The following is a 24,158-nucleotide window of genomic DNA, read 5'->3' as shown; positions in this document are numbered from 1 at the left end:
CTCTGTGTAGCAGAAATGGTCCTGTGCTATGAGCGCCGACCACTAGGTGTCGCTCATAGCGATCAGCTCATGAAAACCACTGGAGTCTGCTGCAGACCCAGGGTTGTCACCGATGGGTGGGGTAAGTGACGCTCTTCCGGCGTGGCGCTGTTAAATGCCGCTGTCAGAGATTGACAGCGGCATTTAACATGTTAACAGCCGCGGGTGGATCGCGATTCCACCCACGGCTATTGCGGGCACATGTCAGCTGATTATTACAGCTAACATGTGCCCGGTTCAGTGCGGGCTCAGTTCTGGGGGTTACAGCCTTGTGCGTACAAATATGGCACAGGCTGTAAAGTGGTTAACCAATTTATGAAACTGTTAATGATAATTTGTAATTTTTTACCTTCAGCTTCTTAGAAAATGCATCCTGCAGATGAACCGACCAGTGGTTGAAGGTTCTCTAGGAAGTCCACCATTCGAAAAGCCGAATATTGAACAAGTGAGTTTACCATGGAGTTTAAGTGTATATAAAGTTTTATAGGTGACATTAGATCACTGTATGTAATGCACTGATGTAGCTATGTATCCCCAGATTTCTGAAATCCCGTAGCTTTTTCTGGTACTGTAAAAAGCCGCTTTTAATTTACATAAAAACCACACCTCAAGAATATAGCCTAACTGACAAGTGGCTGAGATTTTATTTTTCTCATCTGCAGCTTTTATATTTTGGATTTTCACTTTTTTTATTTCTCCTTTTTTAATATAGCAGTGATGAAATGTGCAGTTAACAAAATGGGCTGTGTGTGGGCCGGTCAACAGGTTTTCCCCAGTACGGCCACCATCAATTAAGGCCTTTTTTTACAGCATACTAGAATGCTGTAAAAAAAAAAAAAAAAAAAAAAAAAAACTCCTCCTCCCCAATCCCTGCTGCAGAACCCAAAAAACCCCTTCCTTTATACTCGCAAGCGGTGTGGTCTGATGAGTGCCTCTTGGCTGATCAGTCGCCTCCTCTTTTCCTACAATCGCCGTCGTCCTTCCCTGCTTCATGTGGATGATGCGTCCTATGTCATCCACACAGCGTCCCCCATTGCGCCCCTGCACAGTACTGTAATGCGCATGCCGGCTTTCTTATACCGGTCATCGACGCTCTGGCTTTTCCCTGCGCATGCGAAATAGTGTTTCCTTTGCCCTCTGCTGGGCAGACAGAAGTGCGCCTGCGCAGGAGTGTAATGGGGGACACTATGTGGATGACGTAGGACGTATCATCCACATTAAGCAGGGAAGGAGGACGGCGATTATAAGAAGAAAGGTGCCAGATCAAGACCAGAGACTCCCATCGGACCGGATCTCGCCGTCTGTAAGTATAATAAAAGGTATTTTTTTAGATCTTTAGAGGGGATTTGGGACTTCTTTACAGCATTCTTATATGCTGTAACAGAAGACTTAATGGTGGTGGCCGTACTTTATATGAGGAAAACCTGGTAAGATGTTCCCTTTAAATGGGGTTGTGTACTATGGGCTATGTGCGCACGTTCAGAATTTGATTGCAGAAATTTCTGCAGCGTATCTGCATCTCTTGACAGGAAAAACGCTGCAGGAGAAAAATGCGATTATTTTTTTTTTTTTTTTTTTTTTGTGTACATCAATGAATGCTTTTTGGAGCTAAATGAAGTTATTTGAAAAAAGAATTGCGGGACATTGCTTTAACACTTGGATTACCATCAGAACTGGGGTGAGTATATTGGTTAATTTAAATGATTAAAGAATGTCTTGTATTTCAAATAAAGTGTTTGCTCTGTGTCTGTGTGTTTATTTAACTCTTTAGTTTAATTAGATTTGGTAATGAAAGGGTCTGATTGACACCTTGTCATCACCACACAAAAGGGCTAGGTGTCAGGTAAACCCATGCACCCAATCTCATTAGCATTTCCATTCAAGTCATTTTTGGGGCAGCTGAGAGCTGCTATTTTTAGCCTACGTAGGTGCCATTAGGCAAACATGTTCCCTGGCTATAATAACAGCACACAGCTGTTTAATTAGCCTCTACGTCCCCCCCCCCCCCCCCCCGATTAGCAACAAGCAGCGCTTTGGACGCAACATATTTTTGCTGTGTTCAAAACGCTGTGTTATAATGCCGCACTTTTGTTGTCGGTACATGTGAATCCACCGCATATAATGACTTCTCCGCTACAGAAATTGACAATGCTGTAGGTGAGTTTGAGTACGTGGCCATGATCAGGAACTGCTGTGGGTTTGACGCTGCATGTATATACAGCATTGAACCCGCAGCGTCCAGATGTTACAGCATAGTGGATGGTATTTCTAGAAATCTCATGTACACTATGCGTGCATCTGAGGCTGCGGAACACTGACATGCCGCACATCTTTCAGGACCGCAGCATGTCAAATTTTCTTGTGGAGTCGCTAGTCTCCGCAACAGAAATTTGACCACTAGAATGTATAGAATGCGGTAAATCCGCATGGTTCAGTGAACACATGTGGATTTACCTACGTTCAATTCGAACGCAGCAAAATATGCGTCCAAAGCACTGCTACATCCGGATCATAGGTACAGAGCCGAAAATGTAAAAAAAAAATTGGCGTGGCCTCCCGTGTCATTTTCATCACCAGCAGAGGGCAAGCTGACCGCTGGGGGCTGATATTAGTAGCCAGGGAGGGGGCCATGAGCCAAAAATGTTCCCTGGCTATTAATATCAGCCCACAGATGTTTGCTTACTCTTTACTGGCTAGATTACAGGGGGACTCCAGAAAAAAATTGACGTAGGGTCCCCCTATAAAATCTAACCAGAAAAGGCTAAACAGACAGCTGCTGGCTGATATTAATAGCCAGGGAAGGGGCCATGGATCCTGGCCCCCTCAGCGGCTAATAATATCACCCCTCAGCAGTACCAGAAATGGCACATCCATAAATTGAATCAAATCTGGAGCTTAGCCTCCGCTCTTTCCACTGCCCTGTAGCGGTGGCGAGTGGGGTAATGGGTTTTGGGGTTCATGTCAGCCTTGTATTGGCGGCTGAAATGAAACCCAGGTTAGTAATAGAGAGGCGTCTATAAGACGTCACCATTACTAACCCCGCAGTAAAATTTTCAACATTTTATTGTGGCGGTATCTTTTATTGAAAAAGCATTTTATTGAAATAAAATGACACACTGTTTTAATAATTTAGTTGTTATACTGCCAGTCCCCAGAGCCCTCGATATTCTGTAATAAAAACAGCCATACCCCTCGCCTGTCCGCCGTCACAATGTAATCCAGATTAGCTCTCGGCGAACCGGGTCACTTCTACAGGCAGCCACATCAATCACTGATGTGACTGCTGTAGAACACCACACTGTACACTGACAGGAGTGTAAAATCACTCCTGTCAGTGTACATGGCTGTGCTGCAGAAATTAGGTCACTTGGGTTCATCAGCTGAAGATCAGCTGATCAGCCCCGGTGACCTCAGCATCAGTGGTACATGGGAACATTCTCACGAATGTACCCACGCAGCACCGGTGCCGTACAGTGAGGTCCCAAGCTCATCAGCTGATCTCCAGCTGTGAACTTGTGTGACCTCAGCCGGCACCGCAGCGATGTACACTGCCGGGAGCGAGCGAGGGATCAGGCCGCCGGGGGACATTGCGAGGACACCGGACAGCTGAGCATCGGTGTGTGTTTTTTGTGTTTTTTTTTTATTTTTTTTTTTACTTTACTGGCTTGGCTAAGGAGACTACTGCTCCCCTCAGCCGCACCGCTTTCGCTGTTATCAGCGGGCGCGGTGGTCTGATGATTGGAGAAGTAATCTTCCCCAGCCGACTCGGGTACCACTCCATGTGCGTTTTTTGCAGCGTATTTGACCCATTGACAAGTCAAATATGCAGCAAACAACCTCAGCAAATCCACAAATATATTTATACCTCCAGGTTTGCTGCGGTTCAATTGGTCAATGGGCGGGAAACGCTGCAGAAAGGCTACGTAGAATGGGCATGCTGCGTATTTATAAGCAATGACAATCCTGAGCAGAAAATTCCGCATCATGTGCACAGCACTTCAGGATTGTCATTGCATTAGCTGGCAGATGGATTACATAGCATTTTTGATGCATTTCCGCGCGGAATAAACAGCGCGAAAACACATAAAAAAACGCACAGTGTGCACTTAACCCTAGGGACAAAAACTTGAAAAATAAAAAAAATGCTCTAAACTGTGGTTTTGGTTAGAATTGCATAAATATCTGCATATTGCACCAATTCTGTGCCAATATAGATTTTGCAGCTGCCCATCTTTGCACTGGGTTAACAGTAGATGGCACAATCTCTGCATCCACACAACAAAGATGCCGGCAGCCCCTAGTTTGTACCTATGACGCCTACTTAGGCTCTTTCACATGTCAGTGTCTCCAGTATGTATGGTGACAGTTTTCACACGTACAGGAGATACTTGCACACGTAGACCCATTCAAATGAACGTGTGTTTCCACTGACAGTGTATTCGTGGGCAAAACATGCTGACATGTACGTTTTTTGCACGCTGCAGGGACTGCAAAACGTCCAGCACACGGATGACATCCGTGTCATCAGTTTGACACGTATCGGCGCCTGAGAATCAGCGGTACAGTTTGTGCTGTTCCCAGGTGCCGGTCGCTGAAGGAAGCTCTCATCATTGTACCCTGCTTGCGCTGCGATCAGCGTGAGCAAGGGACAATGTTGGGAGTAGTATTCGCCTCCCGCTGTCTTCTAGTGTAAAAATAAGAATAAGATTAAAAAATCCTTATACTCACCTGGCTTGAGGTGACCGCACACTCTGAGGAACAGAGTAGAATGATGCGCTGCAGCGAGGGGGCCCCTGACTTGCGCTAAGCTTAGTGAGCAGTGTCCTGTCACTCAGTGAGCTCGCGTGTCATTCTCCTTTTCTTCTCAGCGTGTGCGGTCGCCTCAAGCCAGGTGAGTATAATGATTTTTTTTATTTTCTTATTTTTACAGGTTTTGGAGACATTGGGAGCAGACTACTACTCTCAACACTGTCCCCTGCTGGCGCTGATTGCAGCGCCAGCAGGGGACGATGATGAACGATCCCTTCAGCACCTGGCGCCTGGGACAGCGCTAACTGTACTGCTGATTCCCAGGCGCCGGTACGTGTGATTCTGATGCGGCACACCGTTGCCACACAGGTACACAAGGGCACGGATATCTCCGGTACTGTTTTTTTTTTTTAGTACCAGAAATATTAGGACGTGTGGAACAGGCCTTAGGTGTAGTGTACCCACTGCTGCCCGGGTATGGAATGCAGATATGGGCAGTGACATCTCTCTCTGCAAATCTGGACATTTTCAGTGCCTGCACAGTATTGGGGCTGTCAGTGAGGTGGTCACATGCTATAATCCTGCGACTGCCGCCATCTTTATCATGGAGAGTGCAAAAATAGACAGCTGCGAGACTTTTCCCAGCACAACCTCCGTTCAGTGCATTTTCTGATTTTTGGCATTGAAGTGGGAAAACTCCTAATTGTATATTTATTTATTTATATTTTTATTCTTCCACAGGGGGTGTTAAATTTTGTGCAGTACAAGTTCAGCCACCTACAACCAAAAGAGCGGCAGACAATGTATGAACTCTCCAAAATGTTTCTTCTTTGTTTAAATTATTGGAAGCTGGAGACTCCTTCGCAGTTTCGGCAGAGGTCACAAAGCGAGGATGTGGCCACGTATAAGGTTAATTACACAAGGTAAGTGGGATTTATTTAATATTTTGAGTTAACCTGTGTACTGTCCAAAGCTCTTCTGTCTTTCATGGTATGATGGTAAAGGGGTTTTCTACTTTAGGCAAACCTTTTTCGTATGTCCTTGTGTACTAGCTAGTGTTACAATAATATGGAAACAGGCAGTGTACTGTTACATAACTGAGGAGATTTGTAATTCAGTTCTAAACCATCACAGTTATGACAAGTATTGATTTCTTGTATATCTGTGTGATATTTGTGGTGCTCTTCTCCCATACAGATGAGTATATATTTCTTCCCTTTTCAGATGGCTGTGTTACTGTCATGTCCCGCAGAGCTGTGATAGCTTGCCAAGATACGAAACTACACACGTGTTCGGAAGAAGCTTGCTCCGCTCCATCTTCACAGTTACACGCAGACAACTGCTAGAAAAGTTTAGGGTGGAAAAGGACAAATTGGTTCCAGAGAAGAGGACGCTAATTCTCACGCACTTTCCCAAGTCAGTATACATGACACTTATTTTCAATGCTCCATGCATATGCATGAATTGTGGTCATGGCCTGGACCATTTCCAGTAAAATGTCATTGTACTGCTGCAGTATATTTTATTTTTTTTTTTAGTCCCTTTCCTTTTTCACCTGGTGTTCTATTAGTTTTCGTTTTTGTATGTGCCAAATTCTTCAAAAAAGAGTGCGTGATTTATGAATTTGGCGCAAATTCAAAAAGTGTTCATTTTTTTTTCTGTCTTGAACTGTTTTTGCGAATTTTTAGAACAAAGTAGAATATTTTGTTAAATTGTGCAAAAATTGCGCCAGAATACTGGCATACTCCTAAATACACTGGGGGACTGGAGTGGATATTTTGCACAATGAAGTTACAATTAATGACTCTGGCAAAATCATGAATCGCTAAACTCCACTCATAGAGCTGAATTCAAAATGGGCTTTCACTATGGAAGAGCAGTGAGAAAATCACGAGTATTCATTCCATGCATTCTCTTCCTTTGCAGGTTTCTTTCTATGTTAGAAGAAGAGATATATGGTGAAAATTCTCCAATCTGGGAAGCTGATTTTACGGTCTCTAACACTGAAGGTCATCAGCTAGTGTCTCGACCAGGTAAATGTTAAACCAGTTAGATAATCAATTGAGATTATTATGCAGGATACCTGTCCGAGATTACACTGATCAAAGCAATGATATGAAGATGTAGACCTATTACATCACAACTTTGCATTAAAGTGGTTGTTACAACATGAGCAACGTCTCTCGTATAGGAACCATATATCACTGTGCTTCTGGATAGCCTGAGTCCGACAGTCAAAATTGCTTGTCTCTTAGAGGGGAGTCAGCAGGGTTTTCCTGATGTGGAGCCATATTACAACATATTGTTGACTTTTATTTCTATTGTACACAGCTGTATTCACTTAGTGGTTTTCTAGGACTTTGTTATTAATGGCTTGTCAAACCCTCACTTCCCCACCGATCAGCCATTTGCAGCTCCCCTGGTGTCAGATCTACGCAGCATACAGAGCCGGAACTAAGCAGCTCCATACACCGTGTAGTGGCCGTTCTCAGCTACTGCAATTTGGATCCTTTTCACTTCAATGGCTGATCAGTGGGTATGCCAGGTGTCAGAACTCAACGAATTGATATTGATTAGATACGTCTTGAAAAAACCCCTTTAGCTCTATCCCCAACATAGCTACTAATCATGTGATCATTAAAGTAACTGGTAAACTTCAACCTATGTTAATATTTGTACAGAAATGACACTGAAGCCCACAAGTCTCCATGAGAACATTCTGTTCACACCCTGGGGTGTTGGTGATGCAAGGCATCAGTGCTAACCTTGGACTCTGCATATAAAATTCTCTCTGCAGATGGATGCATTACACAATAGACACTGTATACGTTTAATCATATCACAATGTATGCAATTACTTTACTTGTGTATGTGTTTTTCAATTTCAATTTACTCTCTAGTATTGGTAAGTAAGAACCTTGAAATCTTATCAGTACAATCATTGTGTATGACGCTCACAGCTGACTTTTGTTGCCATGTATTCCTAGCTGCTGTGAATACCACCACTGCTCCCAGTACTCCACTTTTCAGCAGCAGCCTGAGCAACAGCTCCTCTCTGACATCCAATGGAGATGCTGGAAACTCAGAGCCCATGCCAGGTAATATTCCAGCTATGTCACTCACGCTCTTTTTACAGTGCATAGCTGTTTAAGGGAACCTGTAACATCAGATAATTCTATAAACCTGCAGATATAGGGTTAATATGGAGGTTAGAAATGTGCCTAGCCGCTGTACTCAAAGTGCGGCTCCCAGGAAAAAAAAAACTACTTTATTCCTCCCGGAAGCTACTAAAAGCTTTCAGTCATGCAGGCATGTTGGCAGTCACCGCTCACAGCACTGAGTGGTGGCTGTAGGCACACCCTTGCACTTTGACTGGCAGTCAGCTCTACACTGATGCACTGCAGAGTGGGCTATCAATCTAAGTGCCAGGGTGTGCTTACATCCGGCCTCACAATATAATGTAATTTCTCCAGGATGCCTGTGTGACTGAAAGCCAGCAGCTCCTGGAAGGAATACAGTTCATTTTCTCCTAGGAGCCGCATTTTTAATATGGCAGCTGGGCACTTTTCTAATGCTATTAACATGCAGATAAACCCCTATATTTGCAGGTTAATAGCATTATCTGACGTGACAGGCTCTTAAACAGAAAACCCTCTCCCAAACTGTAAGCCTGGACCACTGCTAATTTTTTTACAGTCAAAGCACCATTTGGAAATAAAAATGTTAGTAAATTGCATATATTTATATGTGCAATACAACTAAAAATTGTTTTGTAGTTGGGGAAAACCCCTCTAATGGCTCAGAAAAGCTGGTCTTATTAATGGTGGAGGCCAGTTGATCGAGCTGTATCTTATCTTACAGCTGTCACTACGCAAGGGTGAAACCACTTTGCAAGTAGTAATCGATTAGGAGATTTAAATACTTTTGGCATTGTATAGATGTTATAATAGATAGTATAAATATTTGTTTCCCAACAAGTCAGTTATTTTCATGCAAACTGACAGTCATTATTTATTACAGGGGAAAAAAGGAAACTTTCAGACAGTCTGACTCTGGAGGACGCTAAAAGAATCCGTGTGATGGGCGATATTCCCATGGAGTTGGTGAATGAAGTGATGCTGACAATCACCGATCCAGCTGCCATGCTGGGCCCAGATGTAAGCGGTGTGCCATTGTATGTCTGACAAGTCCTGGTATAACTTTTCTTTGTGAGCATATTATCAAAAGATATGAGCTTGAGATTTGATTTAAATTAGAAATGCAGTGGTAGAGTATATACATCTTAGGCACAAGGCTGGAAGGGTTGAGGTCCTTGCTGCTTATTTCTGCTTAAAGGGAATCTATCAGCAGAATTTCTCCACCCAAACTATTTGTACATGTAGCTCTTTCAAAGACTAGTACAGCAATAACTACATGACCAGTCCGTTCCTCCATTACTGAGAAATCAGCGTTTGATTTGATATGTACATGAGACTGAAGATCTGAAGCCTCGATCACTGCAGCTCTATTTATCCACCAGGGCCATCTCCTCCTGCTTGACTCACAGCCTTTATACTGTGTGTCAAGGGAAAGGAGTGGTTAGTCAAGGAGGCAGCTCTGGGCAGGGAAATAGAGCTTGAGTGACAGAGGGTTCTCTACAATAGCTCTTCAGCCTCATTTGCATATTAATACAAACACTGATTTCTCAATCACTGAGGAATGGACTGGCCATGTAAAGATATTGCTGAACTTGTCTTTTGAATTAATTACAAGTATATTCCTTTTAACCATCTTTTGGGGTGTGTATGTAGCAGGCTTAGAAGTGTGCTAACTAGTTTATACAGCTGATCCATGTGTGTAATTGACATAATCCGCTCTAGCCAGTTAAACCTTAGATTTTGCTGTCAAATCATCTAAGCAGTGAAGCTGTGCATTTATGGTGTGATAGAGGCTGACGGGACATATTATTTAAAAACCTCCTGAAGAATAAAAAACAAGCAAAATGATCACAATGTTTTTGTAAAAGTCTGAACTTTCCTAATAGTATGTTGTTTATCACAAATGGATATGAACAATATAAAAAATAGCATAGAAATTATGCTTTGGTCACCTTCTCACCAAAAAAAGATATAATTATTTTTAGTTTCTTCTACAAAAAATGTAAAGATTACAATTCTTTTCTAGTGCGTGCCTGCAGGGCCGACTGATCCTCTTTAAAGCGCACCTGTCTGCAGGATTGTGCTCAGTAAACTACATACACTGTCAGGTGGGCGCCGTTACACTGAGTAAAATGATACCTTTGTTGATGAAATTCGTCCAGTGATTCTTTTATAATCTTTATTTTCATGTCTGCCATAATGATATGCTCGTGCTCTGGGGCGGGGCTTTAGGAGGGGCTGTATCTGGTGCTCTCATTATGTATTCCTATCACTGACCTCTGACAGCTCACTGTGCTTTCAGTGGCCTGCCTACTGTTTTAAATACTGCCTTAGTAATTTCTGTGATAAAGTCAAATGTACATCCCCCAAAATGGCTGCTGCCGCCCGTGCATGTGCAGTAGCACCTTTCGGTTGCCGAAAGATGCTAGTGCGCATGTGCGGCACCATATTGCTGCACCCAAATTCTTTCCTTAATTAATATGGCGCCCGCGCGTGCACAGTGGCATATCTCAGCAACCGAAAGGTGCTACTGTGCATGCGTGGGCAGCAGCAGCCATTTTGGGGGATGTACATTTGACTATCACAGAAATTACTAAGGCAGTATTTAAGGTCACTGAAACCACAGTGACCTGTCAGAGGCCAGAGATAGGCATACATAATGAGAGCACCAGCTACAGCCCCTCCCTAAAGTCCCGCCCCAGAGCACGAGCATATCATTATGGCAGACATGAAAATAAAGATTATAAAAGAACCGCTGGAAGGATTTCATCAACAAAGGTATAATTTTACTTGGCGTAATAGCGCCCCCCCCTGACAGTATATGTGGTTTAATAAGCACAATCCTGCTGACATGTGAGCTGTAATAACGAATTGGTTAGATAAAAATTTTTTAATATGTTGAGTGTTTAACGTTCAGCATTTCTGTACCCCATGACAGACAAGCCTACTGTCCGCTAATGCTGCCCGCGATGAGACTGCTCGCTTAGAGGAACGCAGAGGGATCATAGAGTTTCATGTGATTGGAAACTCTCTGTCTCAAAAGTCAAATAAGAAGATCCTCATGTGGCTTGTTGGGTTGCAGAACGTCTTCTCCCACCAGCTTCCCCGAATGCCCAAGGAATACATTACCCGGCTGGTGTTTGACCCGTAAGTCTCGTTTTTGGATATTCCAGACAAATGTTCTATTGAGGAGCAGGTTGTCAGATGTTGTATTTGTCTATCTAAGATCACGCTAAAGGCTTATTTTACTTTGCAGAAAGCACAAAACTCTGGCTCTTATTAAAGATGGACGTGTTATTGGAGGCATCTGCTTCCGAATGTTCCCCACCCAAGGCTTTACAGAAATCGTGTTCTGTGCAGTGACGTCTAATGAACAAGTTAAGGTCTGTATTGCCTTTTATTCTTATTTGATATCTTTCTCAAAGATTGGAGTGGGGAGATCACTTCTGGGAACCCCATGATATCCAATGTCCAGAAGCTGCGATACGAGACGTTACTTACTGGGGTCTTAACACTGGTGACTATATTATATCCTCCATATCATTGACCTAGGAACACCAATCAAACATCCACCCATGTCTGCTTCCTGGACCCTTTCCTCTCCCTGCATAGCCTTTGTTCTGCACCTGCACCAGCACCACATGAAGTTCTGCTACACAGAACATAAATGACCTCTGATCAGAGTCCAGCTCTGTAGAAGGAGGGATGGGTAATAGGGTCTCCACTTATCTAAAATTTTGAAACAAGTTAGGCTGTGAATGGATTAGAGAAAAAGGGACACTATCTAATTTAATGTTGTCCTGTATATTGTTTGTTTTTCAGGGATATGGAACACATTTAATGAACCATTTGAAGGAATACCACATTAAGCACAACATCCTGTATTTCCTTACTTATGCAGATGAATACGCTATTGGCTATTTTAAAAAGCAGGTGAGGTTCTTTGTTCCTTACAGGGAATATATAGCTTATATTGTTTACTAATAAACTAGATGGTGATAAATATGTATTTCTTTTCATTTCTGTTCTGTACATGTTTGTACATCTTGTTAAACTGCTGCATGGTTTTGGCCACCGTGCTGCAGCTCAGTTTCAGGGTGTTGGCAATCTTCTTATAGCCTAGGCTATCTTTATGTAGAGCAACAATGCTTATTTTCACATCCTCAGAGAGTTCTTTGTTATGATGTGCCATGTTGAACTTCCAGTGACCAGTATGAGAGTGTGAGCGGGATAAAACCAAATTTAACACACCTGCTCCTCATTCACACCTGAGACCTCCTAACACTGAGTCACATGACACCGGAGAGGGAAAATGGCTAATTGGGCACAATTTGGCCATTTTCACTTAGGGGTCTACTCACTTTTGTTGCCAGCGGTTTAGACATGAATGACTGTGTGTTGAGTTATTTTAGAGGGTCCCCCAAATTTACACTGTTATACAAGCTGTACACTGACTAGTGTACATTGTGTCAGAGTGCCATATCTTCAGTGGTGTCCCAATAAAAGATATAATAAAAATAAATATTTACAAAAATGAGGGGTGTACTCACTTTTGTGATATACTTTATATCTCATAGATCCCCCATAAACTTGAATAGCCAAATCTAATCTGCAAATCCGATGATAATAGTACCCACTAGTAGTGTGCTCTGTGAGTATCCTCATTGCAGACTTGTGAATCTTCACAGCGCACAGTCAGTGACTGCAGACTTGTCGTTTTAGATCAGACAACCCCTCTAATGGATATTTGACTACATCCATTCTACTGTTTAGCCAGTGTTGTCCAAGAGAAAAAAATTGGCTAGAACTTGGACGTTTCACACAGATGTGAGTGTAGCCATCCTGTGATAATAGAGGAACCTGATTTTAGTATAGATCATGAGAAAGGAATGGGGAAGAAAAAGTTTAAACCTCTTTCAAAAATACATTTAAACTATGTGGTGTTTACTTTTGCCTTACCATGCTAAAAAAAAAAAAAAAAGTGTTCAGTGACCACCCCTTTTTGACAAGTTTCACTGTAGCTTGATGGACTCAACGCCTTGGAATATAGTCTCATTTGTGAGATGACCGGTTGAGGTTGTTCTTCTCCCTCTATATCCTCTTGAGCTTTACCCTCAAATTGTAACAATTGGCTTCGATGTTTGCGCCATTTCACTGCTCAACATCACCCTCAAGCCCCCAGCACAAGGTATCACTCGGAGCACATTTCCATAATGGTGGCGATCAAATGAGACCACTAAAGAGAAATCTAAGATGATCGCATATATGCTCTAAAGCAATAAATAAATACTTGGTAAAAGGGGGAAGTTACAACATTGCATTCGAACTATCTCATGATCACATCTTAAAACTGCAGCCTGGTAACCACCAGTGTTTTTGTTAGTTCCAGATTGTCCAGTTCACTTTTTGTTCCCTCTTTTTTTTTTGTTTAACCCCTCAAGGATGCACCTTTTCTATTTTTTCTTTTGGTTCAACCCAGCTGTCCCACTGTGATGTTTCAAAGAAAAAACATAGTATGGGGCCAGGAGCGAGTGGACAAACCTAGAGACCTCACAATCTGGCTGAGCTGATGAGGAAGACACTTTCTGGACTCGTAACCTTGTTCCTGATCCCATTTTTAACTCTGCTTTTCTATGATCTCATGATCACATCTTAAAACTGCAGCCTGGTAACCACCAGTGTTTTTGTTAGTTCCAGATTGTCCAGTTCACTTTTTGTTCCCTCTTTTTTTTTTGTTTAACCCCTCAAGGATGCACCTTTTCTATTTTTTCTTTTGGTTCAACCCAGCTGTCCCACTGTGATGTTTCAAAGAAAAAACATAGTATGGGGCCAGGAGCGAGTGGACAAACCTAGAGACCTCACAATCTGGCTGAGCTGATGAGGAAGACACTTTCTGGACTCGTAACCTTGTTCCTGATCCCATTTTTAACTCTGCTTTTCTATGAAAGGCAGTAGAGTTTTTAGTGAAGGAGCCGGTCTCTGAGGCTACCTGTGGTTCAGACCGCATCATTCATGTGACGGGTTCAGTTTAATTTACTATAAAGTATAATGAATTTAGTAAATTTGTGAGTTTTTAGTTGAAAGGAGAAACGCAGCAAGTCCGCCATTGTTCCTCGGTGTCCACTATGCAGTAATCCACGAAGGTACACAAACCTACAAGCCCTTGATCACGGATATTATTCACTGCAATACTTGTGTATGGTTCTGTCAGTGATCTCCTATTACGCCATCTCTGAAGTTTGCTCCAGTCATGGCAGCGGCAGGTGCATGTCCCTGTATAACACAATATACACCACAGTTGCCTGAAGTGCGCTCATCATCTTCTGAGCCCGTTCCATAAACTTCCTTGCCACATCCCTTGTGCATTGCGTCAGATGTCGCTAAGGGAGTAAATAAAGGGTTATCTGCTCTGGACAGTTCACCCAAGAAGGCATTCATGATGAGTTGATCTCATGGTGTCTCCCTAATCTAATCACTGGGTGTCTCTGGGTGGATTCCAGCAACAAGTGTTCAATTCTCCTACATGGCCCCCGCAGGAAATGTGGGGCATTACACAATGACCATGGAAATCACTTGGCTGCTGGTGTAATGCCCGGATATTCGTAGGTCTGCCAGGACAAGACATAACTCTTTGTAACTGCTTTTCCTATAGCACCCCCACTAACTTTTAATGACTCCTTGTGCATAGAAGTATGTAGAAAAGTGAGACTGCGTAATTCATGGATTCATTCTTGCAACAGATGTTCTGCAAAATGTTGGCATTGACCCTTTTAAACTATAGCACTTCATTCTACCTTCTCATTGTAACTCTTCGTCCACCTATAGCCCGCACAGAGCTTTATTCTATTAAATCCCCATATAAGATACTGCGGTAACGTTACATCAAGAGGGTATTAATTAATGGGATTCACGCAGTGGTTGCTATAGCTGAATCTAGCTACACTGGATTTTAAAAAGGTTCAAAAATGAGACCGAATTAAAGTCCTATTTTGAAGGTTTTGCCACTAATTCATTTATTCATCTGCTTCAGATTTTTTATATATTTCTGTTCTCTTTTAGGGATTTTCAAAAGATATTAAAGTCCCGAAAAGCCGTTACCTGGGTTACATCAAGGACTATGAGGGAGCCACCTTGATGGAGTGTGAACTTAATCCTCGCATTCCTTACACTGAGCTCTCCCATATTATTAAAAAGCAAAAAGAGGTATGTGTGTGTATTTTTGCTTTATTGCCAAATTCAGTATTATACAGCAATTATCCCCCACTTTCCCCCATAAATGTGTGGCACCCAAATTGTACTAATCTCCTCTGTCCTGGCCCTATGCTATAATTATGTCCACCATCTTGGCCCCCATCCTTCTGCACTACACTTTAAAAAAAAAAAGAAAAAAAAAAATTCTCGCCTGTCCTTGCTCCCACGACAAGCAGCGTCCTTTTCCTCCACCATGTCAAAAGTTTGTGCTTTTACTTCACTTCGATTGGGCAGATAAACCTCAACATGCAAACACATTCTTAGAGTACTTGAAATCTGATTCGCTAAATTTGTCATCTTCCATAAATGATAATGATTTCAATTGGTTTCAGATAATTAAGAAACTGATTGAGCGCCGACAAGCGCAGATCCGCAAAGTATACCCTGGGCTCACTTGTTTTAAGGAAGGGGTGCGGCAGATTCCAGTGGAATGCATACCCGGCATACGTAAGTTTGTTGGTGTGTATCAGAGAACTACTCGTATAGAAATATGCAGAACTAACATTTCTTCTTGTTTCAGGAGAAACTGGATGGAAGCCATCTTGTAAAGAGAAAGGGTGAGTGAGTGTTAACAGTACCACAGCTAATTGGCGTATCCTTACCAACAAAAGTATGCACCAACATAAGAAAACTGAGCAGCACATAGCCATGTTTTTACCCCATTCATCCTTTATCTGCATTATACAAGCCCTATCTATGCCTTTTGTTATTGCATAAGGGTATAATAGAAAGGCGGGGGACTCCCTGATGTGAATCCCCTTCATTAGACACTGTGGAGAGCTTCTGTTAAAGTAAACCTGTCACCTTATCAGGGTCTTGGGACAAGGTTCACTATAATTTGACACTTACTGATTTAAAGCTCAGCTCCTGTTCGGCTTGGGAGTCCAGAGGTGGTCTTTCTTAGTGATTGACAGCTATTTGTATATGAACTGTCATACTGGAAATGTCAATCAGTCAGTGAGACTGCCCACTAAACTCCTAAATTCAAAATTGGCAGTTTTAGTTCCATAAATAATAAGCTAAAAATCATATTTTAATGCCACAAATGTGTGTAAAAATATATATTGTATATAGACTTGCATTGTAAACCATGCAGTTTCTTAAAGGAAGTTGTCCACTACTAGGACAACTCCTTCTCAATCTGAATGTTTGCCCCTGTTAAAATGAAACCACTTATACTCGCCTCCGGTGTTGGCTCTCAAGTTCCCGGGGCTCACGCGAGGTTCTTGCGTCATGCGAGCTCTGCTCCGGCTTCAAGAGGCTGGCCACTCACTTCCTCTTGATTACTTATACAGTGGGGAAAATAAGTATTTGATACACTACCAATTTTGCAAGTTTTCCAACTACAAAGAATGGAGAGGTCTGTCATTTTTATCATAGGTACGCTTCAACTGTGAGAAAATCACATTGTATGAAGGTTCCATTCCTCACAATGATTAAAATATCTATATGCAGTATATATCTTTATTATTTTACAATAAGTTTTATTATTTATTCCCAGGAAGGAAATTAAAGACCCAGACCAGTTGTATAATGTCCTGAAGAACTTGCTAGCTCAGATTAAGGTAATGGCTTGGCAGAGCTTATAACTGGTGTATTATTTTACTGCATCTACTTTTTCAGACACATTTTGCAGTGTGGGATCTAGTACTTTAAGCTGTAAATGTGCTCTTGCCTTCATTATCTTGTCTCCTGTTGTTCTGCGCTCCTCTGAGGAGCTCCTCACAAATCACACAGTTAGAGCACTATTAATGACTGCGCTCTCACAGGGAGGACTCATTTGTAAGATCTCTAATGATATCTGCATACTGTGCTGCCATGGCACCAGTCTTCCCATACAGTTTATTGCTGGCCATGTAATTGCAGTTAAACTACCTAGAAGCCATACTAGACACAGGAGCAGTAGAAGTACAATGTATGTAGCATTCAGTTACTTTCTACTGTTTTGTTTCTTCTCATGTCACTGGTAGAGATCGGTTTTCTAACACATCGCAGTTTACTTCCCTGTTTTTAGCTGAACATCTCTCATAACTGTAGCCGTAAGAGTGGTCAATAATAATTTTTATATTTGAAGCCCAAAGCAAATAAGTGGGATTTCCATTTATCTTTAGACACACCCAAGTGCTTGGCCTTTCATGGAACCTGTGAAGAAATCTGAAGCTCCTGATTACTATGAGGTTATCCGGTTTCCAATTGGTAAGTTCCCTTTACTCCAGATAAAATTAACACTATCTAGATTACTAGTCTCTTACATTTGGTTGTCTGTTTAGTGCATGACAGGAGTTGTAGTCTTGCAACAGCCACAGTGAAGCTTGGGATTAGGAAAGCGCAGATACTCATTCCCTTGCTGGGGAGCAGCGTGCTACAGTAGAAATCTTCCCTGACTACAATGGGGGGCCCTTCCGGACGTTGCCATATATGTACAGCGCAAGTTAGGAGTGACCCTTAGGTCCGTTCTGCGACATGATCGCACTGTGATGAAGGGTTAATGTGGCAGCCAGGGGTCTGCTGAAGACCCCTCCCCACCAACTCCATCCTATAGTTGGGCTTTAACCCCTTAATAGCCTATGTCATATTAGTATGCTATAGGCCATCACCCCCGGTTCAGCGTGGGCTCCGGCGCTGAGCCCTCACTGAAGCGGGCACATGTCAACTGATTCTTACAGCTGACATGTGCCCGCAACAGCAGGGAGTGGAATCGCGATTCACCCGCGGCTGTTAATCAGTTAAATGCCGCTGTCAATCTGTGACTGTGGCATTTAACTCACACTTCCGGGAAGCACGTCCTAGGCCCCGCCCATCGGTGACCCCATCACATGATCGCGGGTCACCTATGGGTTGGCATGACAAACCGGGGTCTGCAGCAGACCCCTGTAGTTGTCATGTCTCGCTTGCTATGAGCGCCACCCAGTGGTCGGCGCTCATAGCAAGTGAGCATTTCTACTGCATACAAGCGATCTGCTCATTGCCTGTATGCAGTAGAAGCAATCAGAAAACTGCTGCTTCTAGTCTCCTATGGAGACTATTGAAGCAAGCAGAAAGTGTAAAAAAAAAAAAAAAAGCTTTTTATACTTTTTTTATATATTTTTAAGAAGTTTAAATCACCCCATTTAAAATAAAATAATGAAAAAAAAAACCCCACATACACACATTTGGTACCGCCGCATTCAGAATAGCCCGATCTATCAAAATAGAAAAAGAATTAATCCAATCGGTAAACGGCGTAACGAGAAAAAAAAATTCTAAACTCCAGAATTACGTTTTTTTTTGGTCTTCGCACCATTGCAGTAAAATGCAATAATGGGCGATCAAAACACCACATCTGCCCCAAAATGGTATCCGTAAAAACGTCAGCTCTACGCGCAAAAAATAAGCCCTCACTCTGCCACAGATCCCAAAAAATGGAGACAGGTCTCGGAAAATGGCGCCTTTTTTTTTTTTTTTGTTCACCACTTAAATAAAAAAGAACCTGTACATGATTGGTGTCTACGAACTCGTAATGACCTGGAGAATAAGAATGTCAGGTCAGTTTTAGCATTCAGTAAACGTGGTAAAAAAAAAACATGGAATTGCATTTTTTTGCAATTTCACTGCACTTGGATTTTTTTCCCGTTTTCCAGTACACGATATGGTCAAACCAGTGATGGCGTTTAAAAGGACAACTCGTCCCGCAAAAAATAAGCCCTCACACGGCCATATTGACCAAAAAATAAAAAGGCTATGGCTTTGAGAAGAGGAGCAAAAACGGAAAAACCCAAGGTTGTTAAGGGGCTAAAGTAGACTATGGTGTTTATTATATATTGCAAATACAGTTGTATTACAGTATATAGTATAAGCGATTGGACAATCCCAGGTTCATGTCCCCTAAGGGAACTAAAGAAAAAAAATATTATGAACAATTCCCACATGCTTGTTTTCTCTTACTCTCACCCCACCCTCTTTTGATTGACGTGTCGTTCCTCATTGTAGATCTGAAGACAATGACAGAAAGGCTGAAGAACAGGTATTATGTGACCAAAAAGATCTTCATTGCTGACCTGCAGAGAATAATCACCAATTGTCGGGAGTACAACCCCCCAGACAGCGATTATTGCAAGTGTGCCAACACATTGGAAAAGTTCTTCTACTTCAAGCTGAAGGAAGGCGGCCTCATAGAAAAATAGCTGTCCTGCTCATTCCAACTCTGCATCAACTATTCCATTCCAACTTCATGAACTTTTGACTCGCCGAAAGCCTCAATGGCAAGATTGCCTTATAAATTCCACAAAACTGTCTGTTTTCGTGTAAGTTTACCACCCTGTACAAATGGTGAGAGCTCCTTCACCAAGAAGGGAAATCGCCACTGACGCCATAGTGTGTGGCAGTCGTCCCCCACAAGGATGATTTGACAGACTTATTTCTTGTCCTCTGCACTTTTGGGGGCTGCGGCACTTTATTTTTATTTTTTGCCACAAGACGGCAAAACCGTAACTGTTTACAGGACTAACGGAGCGTCCATTCATTCCACAAGATCATTAAGAACATGATTAAATCTTGAAGTATAATTTATTAGGAAAAGTGCATACAAATATTGCAGGTCATGTCAGAGGTTTTTTTTATTTACATTGTGATTTAAGGAACCTACTAAAGGTTTAGAGTAACAGTAAATCTGGATGGCTTACAATGCGCCAGGCGTAGACTGCCCTCAAATACCTGAAAATTGTAAAATTGACTGATAAGGCCAAAACCTGAAATTAACTATGCCATATTGAACTGGGTGGAGGAGGAGGGGGTCCTTCTAGAAATCCACTTTTTTTTTCTCTTTTACCCTCACTACGGCAACTCCAGCAGTGCGACCCTCACGATTAACCGGTCTACAAACTGCAACTCTGCAGATCACCCTCGTCTTTCAGGATATGTAACTTTGTAATGGTTCTATATTTTCCGGTAACTGCAGTGATGAAACTTTGCTTTAACAAGTAATCTGTCTGCAATGCTTCTGATTGTTGTTCAGGATTAAAGGGTAGCTGTTTTTTTGGGGGGTTTTCTTAAATATTTTTTTATATGTTGAAGTCCCTGGTCAGTAGTGTTGAGTGGTCAAGGTCTGGGTCCTGAGACCGTCAATAATCCCTTAAACCAAGGCTCAGAAGCACTCTGCTTACCCTTGAGTGCGGAGTGATGTATGGGATTGATAGAAAGTCTGTGAGCCTGATTCATAATTTGCGGGAGATTTCTTCAGTCCCTTTTTTTTCATCTTGTGCTATTCATAGAATTTGACACAAAAAAAGAAAGTCAATCATGACGCGTCTTGTTAATGAATTTTACGCAAAAGGAAAGACATGTTTTTGTTTTTGTCCTTGACTTTTTTATCAGCAGATTATCATCGCAGGACTAAGTGTCTCATGCTTCCTAGGCAACTGCTCTGTGTAACCATCCCACCACCACCACCAATTAGCAGCTTTCTGCCTATGCACAGTGAACAGAAAGCTGCTAATCAGTACTGGGGGGCGGGGTTATACAGGGCTCAGCATTCTGAACACTGGTAGATCTGCAGTAGAGAAAACTGAATGTATCAAAATGACAATATCCAGACTAGCAAGAGACATCGTTGGAATCAGGGTCTCACCCCCTTCATCATGCTGCCAACACCAAAAACTAGACAGACGCAGATGCAATAATGAATCGTGCCCTATGGGTTTGTGTAATACTGAACAGGGGCTATAACATATCAACAAATGTTTACGTTTATCCCTTTTTAAGAGGTTTTTAAGGTTAACGGTCCACTACTAGTACAACCCCTTCTTGATCTAAATGTGGCCAAGTGTGGAGGATGAAAAGGAGTTGTCCAAGTAGTGACATCTAGGTCTGTACTATTGCTGGAATTCGATCTGTGTAGAAAGGTTTTGCTTCTGTGTTTCCTTACATAGCCGCGGATATACCAGACTTGCCGGTTTGCAGCCATGGTTGTTTACCTTCAGCTTTGAGTTGAAGTAATTAGCTGTACTTTTTGAGGATGTTTTCATTAGCTACCGATATTGTGGCTTTATGGGTACAGTTGGATTGTGTAGTACTGTACAGGTATTATAGCTGCGCATGTTAACCCATCATTAGTACACGTATGGGCCGAAAGAGGGTTACCTAGGTAAGAGAATGATGCTTAGACATTTTTAGTCTTGGTCATAACCAAAAATGTGTGTACGGAAGAGGGGGAAACATGGCAGCATAATGCAGGCACAACATGGGCAGCTAAGCCGTGACGTATCTGAGGACGACTAGTTCAGAGTCATGTCAGAGCGCCATGTATCTTCACAAGATAATACAGATTCTGTAAGCTGTGCCATCTTATTCAGAGTCCCCTCATTTTCAGGACCACTGATGACAGTTGTTACAGCAATAGTAGACATGAAAATGACAGTATTATTGTATTTTACAGTATTACAGATCAGAGCTAATAGAAATCCAGATGACCCAATGGAGTTAAACTAATGAACATCCATTAATCGGACCCACTCCCATCCCCTCTGCCCTCAAAGTGCCAGTCACGGGTGCAATATGGTGTTGCTACCTGTCTGAAAATGAACATGTGACTCCACAGAAGCAGACTGTGCTTTTCTTTTTTTTATCCTATGTTTGGCTTTTTTTTGGCTAAGTGAGTACCCACACTTTTAAGGCTGGATGCACATATTCCACAGTCCTGGTATGGACTGCCATGCACGGACCTGCTATGGGTCTCCTGACACACATACATGAGGCTGTCCAGGTCCGCTCAGGAGACCCCCTACTGGTCTGTGCTCGAAACGTGAAACACGAATGTGTGATTCCATCATGACTTGAATACGGTTGAGAAGGTTGCTGACAACCAATGGACAAGAGTGACGCTGTTTCTTGAATATAATAACTTTAAACCGCCCATTGATAAAAAATGAGAAGTCCAGTATTGGCAAGCATCACCAGAGGCAATTCCATTCTGACAATGCCAGGATTAGTTACGTAATGGTGATGGCCGCCTGGCAGCACTGGAGTTGTGTTTCAGGCTTGGTCCTCTGGAAGCAGTGGGAGCCGGAACATATTTTAATGTTCATTGTAAATGTGTGTGATTGTCGTCATCATCAGTTAATGGATTAGGTTTAACAAAGATACTTCTCATAAAACCAACAAACCACAGCAATGGTAAAAATTACAATATCCTTTATTAATGCATCGATACACACACAAAATACCAAGACCAAGAATAAAATAGAGCCTCACTCTATGAGGGACATCAGGGATCAATCAGGTTCTAATGCCATATATACATCCAGAAATAATCTCTGAAGGAAATATATTACACAAACTGGTATGACAACCTAGTTGTAAGCAAACAGAACACATGCACAAGGAGTAATCATTGATATGCAATCAAAGTAAGGCTTGTTTCCAATATAAAATACATAGTGCTTAAGCAAGTGCTGGCAGGAATATAGCAAATGACATTATATATGTATACAAACTACCTTAGCTAAAGCTGCTAGGAGGCTAGTGCATATGAAGCCAGATGTTCCTCCACCCTAACGCACATTTCATGTGTAACTTCCTCAATGTTTGTGTATTGATACATTAATAGAGGATCTTGTCACTTTTACTATTGCTGTGGTTGGTTTAAAGATAAGTGTCTTTGTTAAACCGAACTCATTTGATCTCCGTATCTTCTCATGCACAGCAATGTATAGTGTGCTATCTTAGGACACCTTTTCTGATCACTATCAATTAATGTTGTGGCCTGAGTGACCATACATGATAGAAGGTTTATGATGTATGTCAATGGGATTTCTTATCTTTCTATAAAAAAAATGATGGGACCAGATCCCAGAGCGGAGATGGATATATTTCTATTGTAAAGTCTTACACTTGTACCTTCTCTGGGATACCTTCCTGCTGTAAGACAACTGCATCTGATATGGCTGTGTGAACCCGTCCTCATAAGAACCTATGAAATTGTTTAGTTAGTATGTTCTATTACCTTTATCAGTTGTAATGACTCTGCCCGAAGTGGTTTTCTCACTTCTGCTATTTGCACTTTTGTACACTTGGTCGGACTGCACCACTTGCATATTCCGGACACATCCGTGCATTGGCTGCCTGTTCAGTATTTTACCTTGGCATCAGTGTCTTTGTATCCTTGGTCTATATACTGTGCGTACATGAATGTCATGCTGTCCATACTGTTCAATAAAGATTGGTGTAAAACTTGTTACACAAAAAAGATGTATACATGTTGTACATTTCACACTTTTTTACAGCTGTTATATGGGCCTGATGCATGAAGACGTGTTGTTCATGCCGGTCTTGAGATGTTGTGCTGTAGTCAGATACTCCTGATTCATGAATCAGGAGTGTGAGATGAGCGCTGTGTGCCCCTTGCCACAAATCCTACTCCAACCCCTGCTGGAGTAAGATTTGTGGCATAGCGAAACGCCACTGCTCGTCTTCAATTTGATGAGCAGTGGTTGCCATGCCCTGCTCCAGCTCTTCCCATTTCAGTGGAGCTGGGAGAAACTGTTGTGAACACACCAGAAGTCTTACAATTTCGGCTCCGCTCAGAGTTGCACCTCAATTTTTTTCAAGGCTTTTACACCATAATTGTGGTGTAAAAGCTTTGATGCATCAGGCCCTGGGGATTTACTGTAAATGTCTAGTAGGTGGTGGTCCTTACTCCTTACCACATATTGGGACAATGAAATCCTCTAACCTTGTTCTATATGCAAAGAAGACCTGAGGTGGGTGTCTACAGGGGGAGGCTGAATGGGACAGTTGGTTGCATATGTTCATTGCGGTCTATACAAGTTATGGAAACAACCAAATAAAATTGCTTTCAGGCATGGAGGGAGACATGCAGTCCGATTTGTGGACAGCATGGTATAGAGGAGAAGCTGAGCAGAATGATATATGGGTTTGTTGGAAAAGATTCAGTATAACTTGTATTTTATTCATTGAAATCCCTGTTTGTATACATAGGAATCCCGT

The 24,158-nt window shown here is 42.2% G+C and overlaps 1 protein-coding gene across 1 annotated transcript in view; it reads left to right on the top strand.

Moving 5' to 3' along the window:
• The window catches only part of KAT2A (lysine acetyltransferase 2A), a 39,771-nt gene extending 16,375 nt beyond the window's left edge, over nucleotides 1–23,396 (top strand). The window contains exons 4-18 of the mRNA XM_073683555.1: nucleotides 395–484; nucleotides 5,530–5,711; nucleotides 6,013–6,204; nucleotides 6,715–6,821; nucleotides 7,776–7,886; nucleotides 8,809–8,945; nucleotides 10,864–11,072; nucleotides 11,182–11,308; nucleotides 11,748–11,858; nucleotides 14,985–15,128; nucleotides 15,509–15,623; nucleotides 15,697–15,733; nucleotides 16,678–16,741; nucleotides 17,288–17,372; nucleotides 19,146–23,396. Of these exons, the coding sequence (XP_073539656.1) occupies nucleotides 395–484; nucleotides 5,530–5,711; nucleotides 6,013–6,204; nucleotides 6,715–6,821; nucleotides 7,776–7,886; nucleotides 8,809–8,945; nucleotides 10,864–11,072; nucleotides 11,182–11,308; nucleotides 11,748–11,858; nucleotides 14,985–15,128; nucleotides 15,509–15,623; nucleotides 15,697–15,733; nucleotides 16,678–16,741; nucleotides 17,288–17,372; nucleotides 19,146–19,339 (1,905 nt within the window). The 3' untranslated portion in view covers nucleotides 19,340–23,396. The remainder of the gene's footprint in view (nucleotides 1–394; nucleotides 485–5,529; nucleotides 5,712–6,012; nucleotides 6,205–6,714; nucleotides 6,822–7,775; nucleotides 7,887–8,808; nucleotides 8,946–10,863; nucleotides 11,073–11,181; nucleotides 11,309–11,747; nucleotides 11,859–14,984; nucleotides 15,129–15,508; nucleotides 15,624–15,696; nucleotides 15,734–16,677; nucleotides 16,742–17,287; nucleotides 17,373–19,145) is intronic.
• The last annotated feature ends 762 nt before the right edge of the window (nucleotides 23,397–24,158 follow it).

This window comes from Phyllobates terribilis, unplaced genomic scaffold, assembly GCF_046119375.1.
Source record: "Phyllobates terribilis strain yellow unplaced genomic scaffold, ASM4611937v1 Scaffold_5__5_contigs__length_657084704, whole genome shotgun sequence".
NCBI lineage: Eukaryota > Metazoa > Chordata > Amphibia > Anura > Dendrobatidae > Phyllobates > Phyllobates terribilis.
Note: the sequence above shows the minus strand (reverse complement) of the source record. Positions and strands in the feature narration are given on the sequence as shown.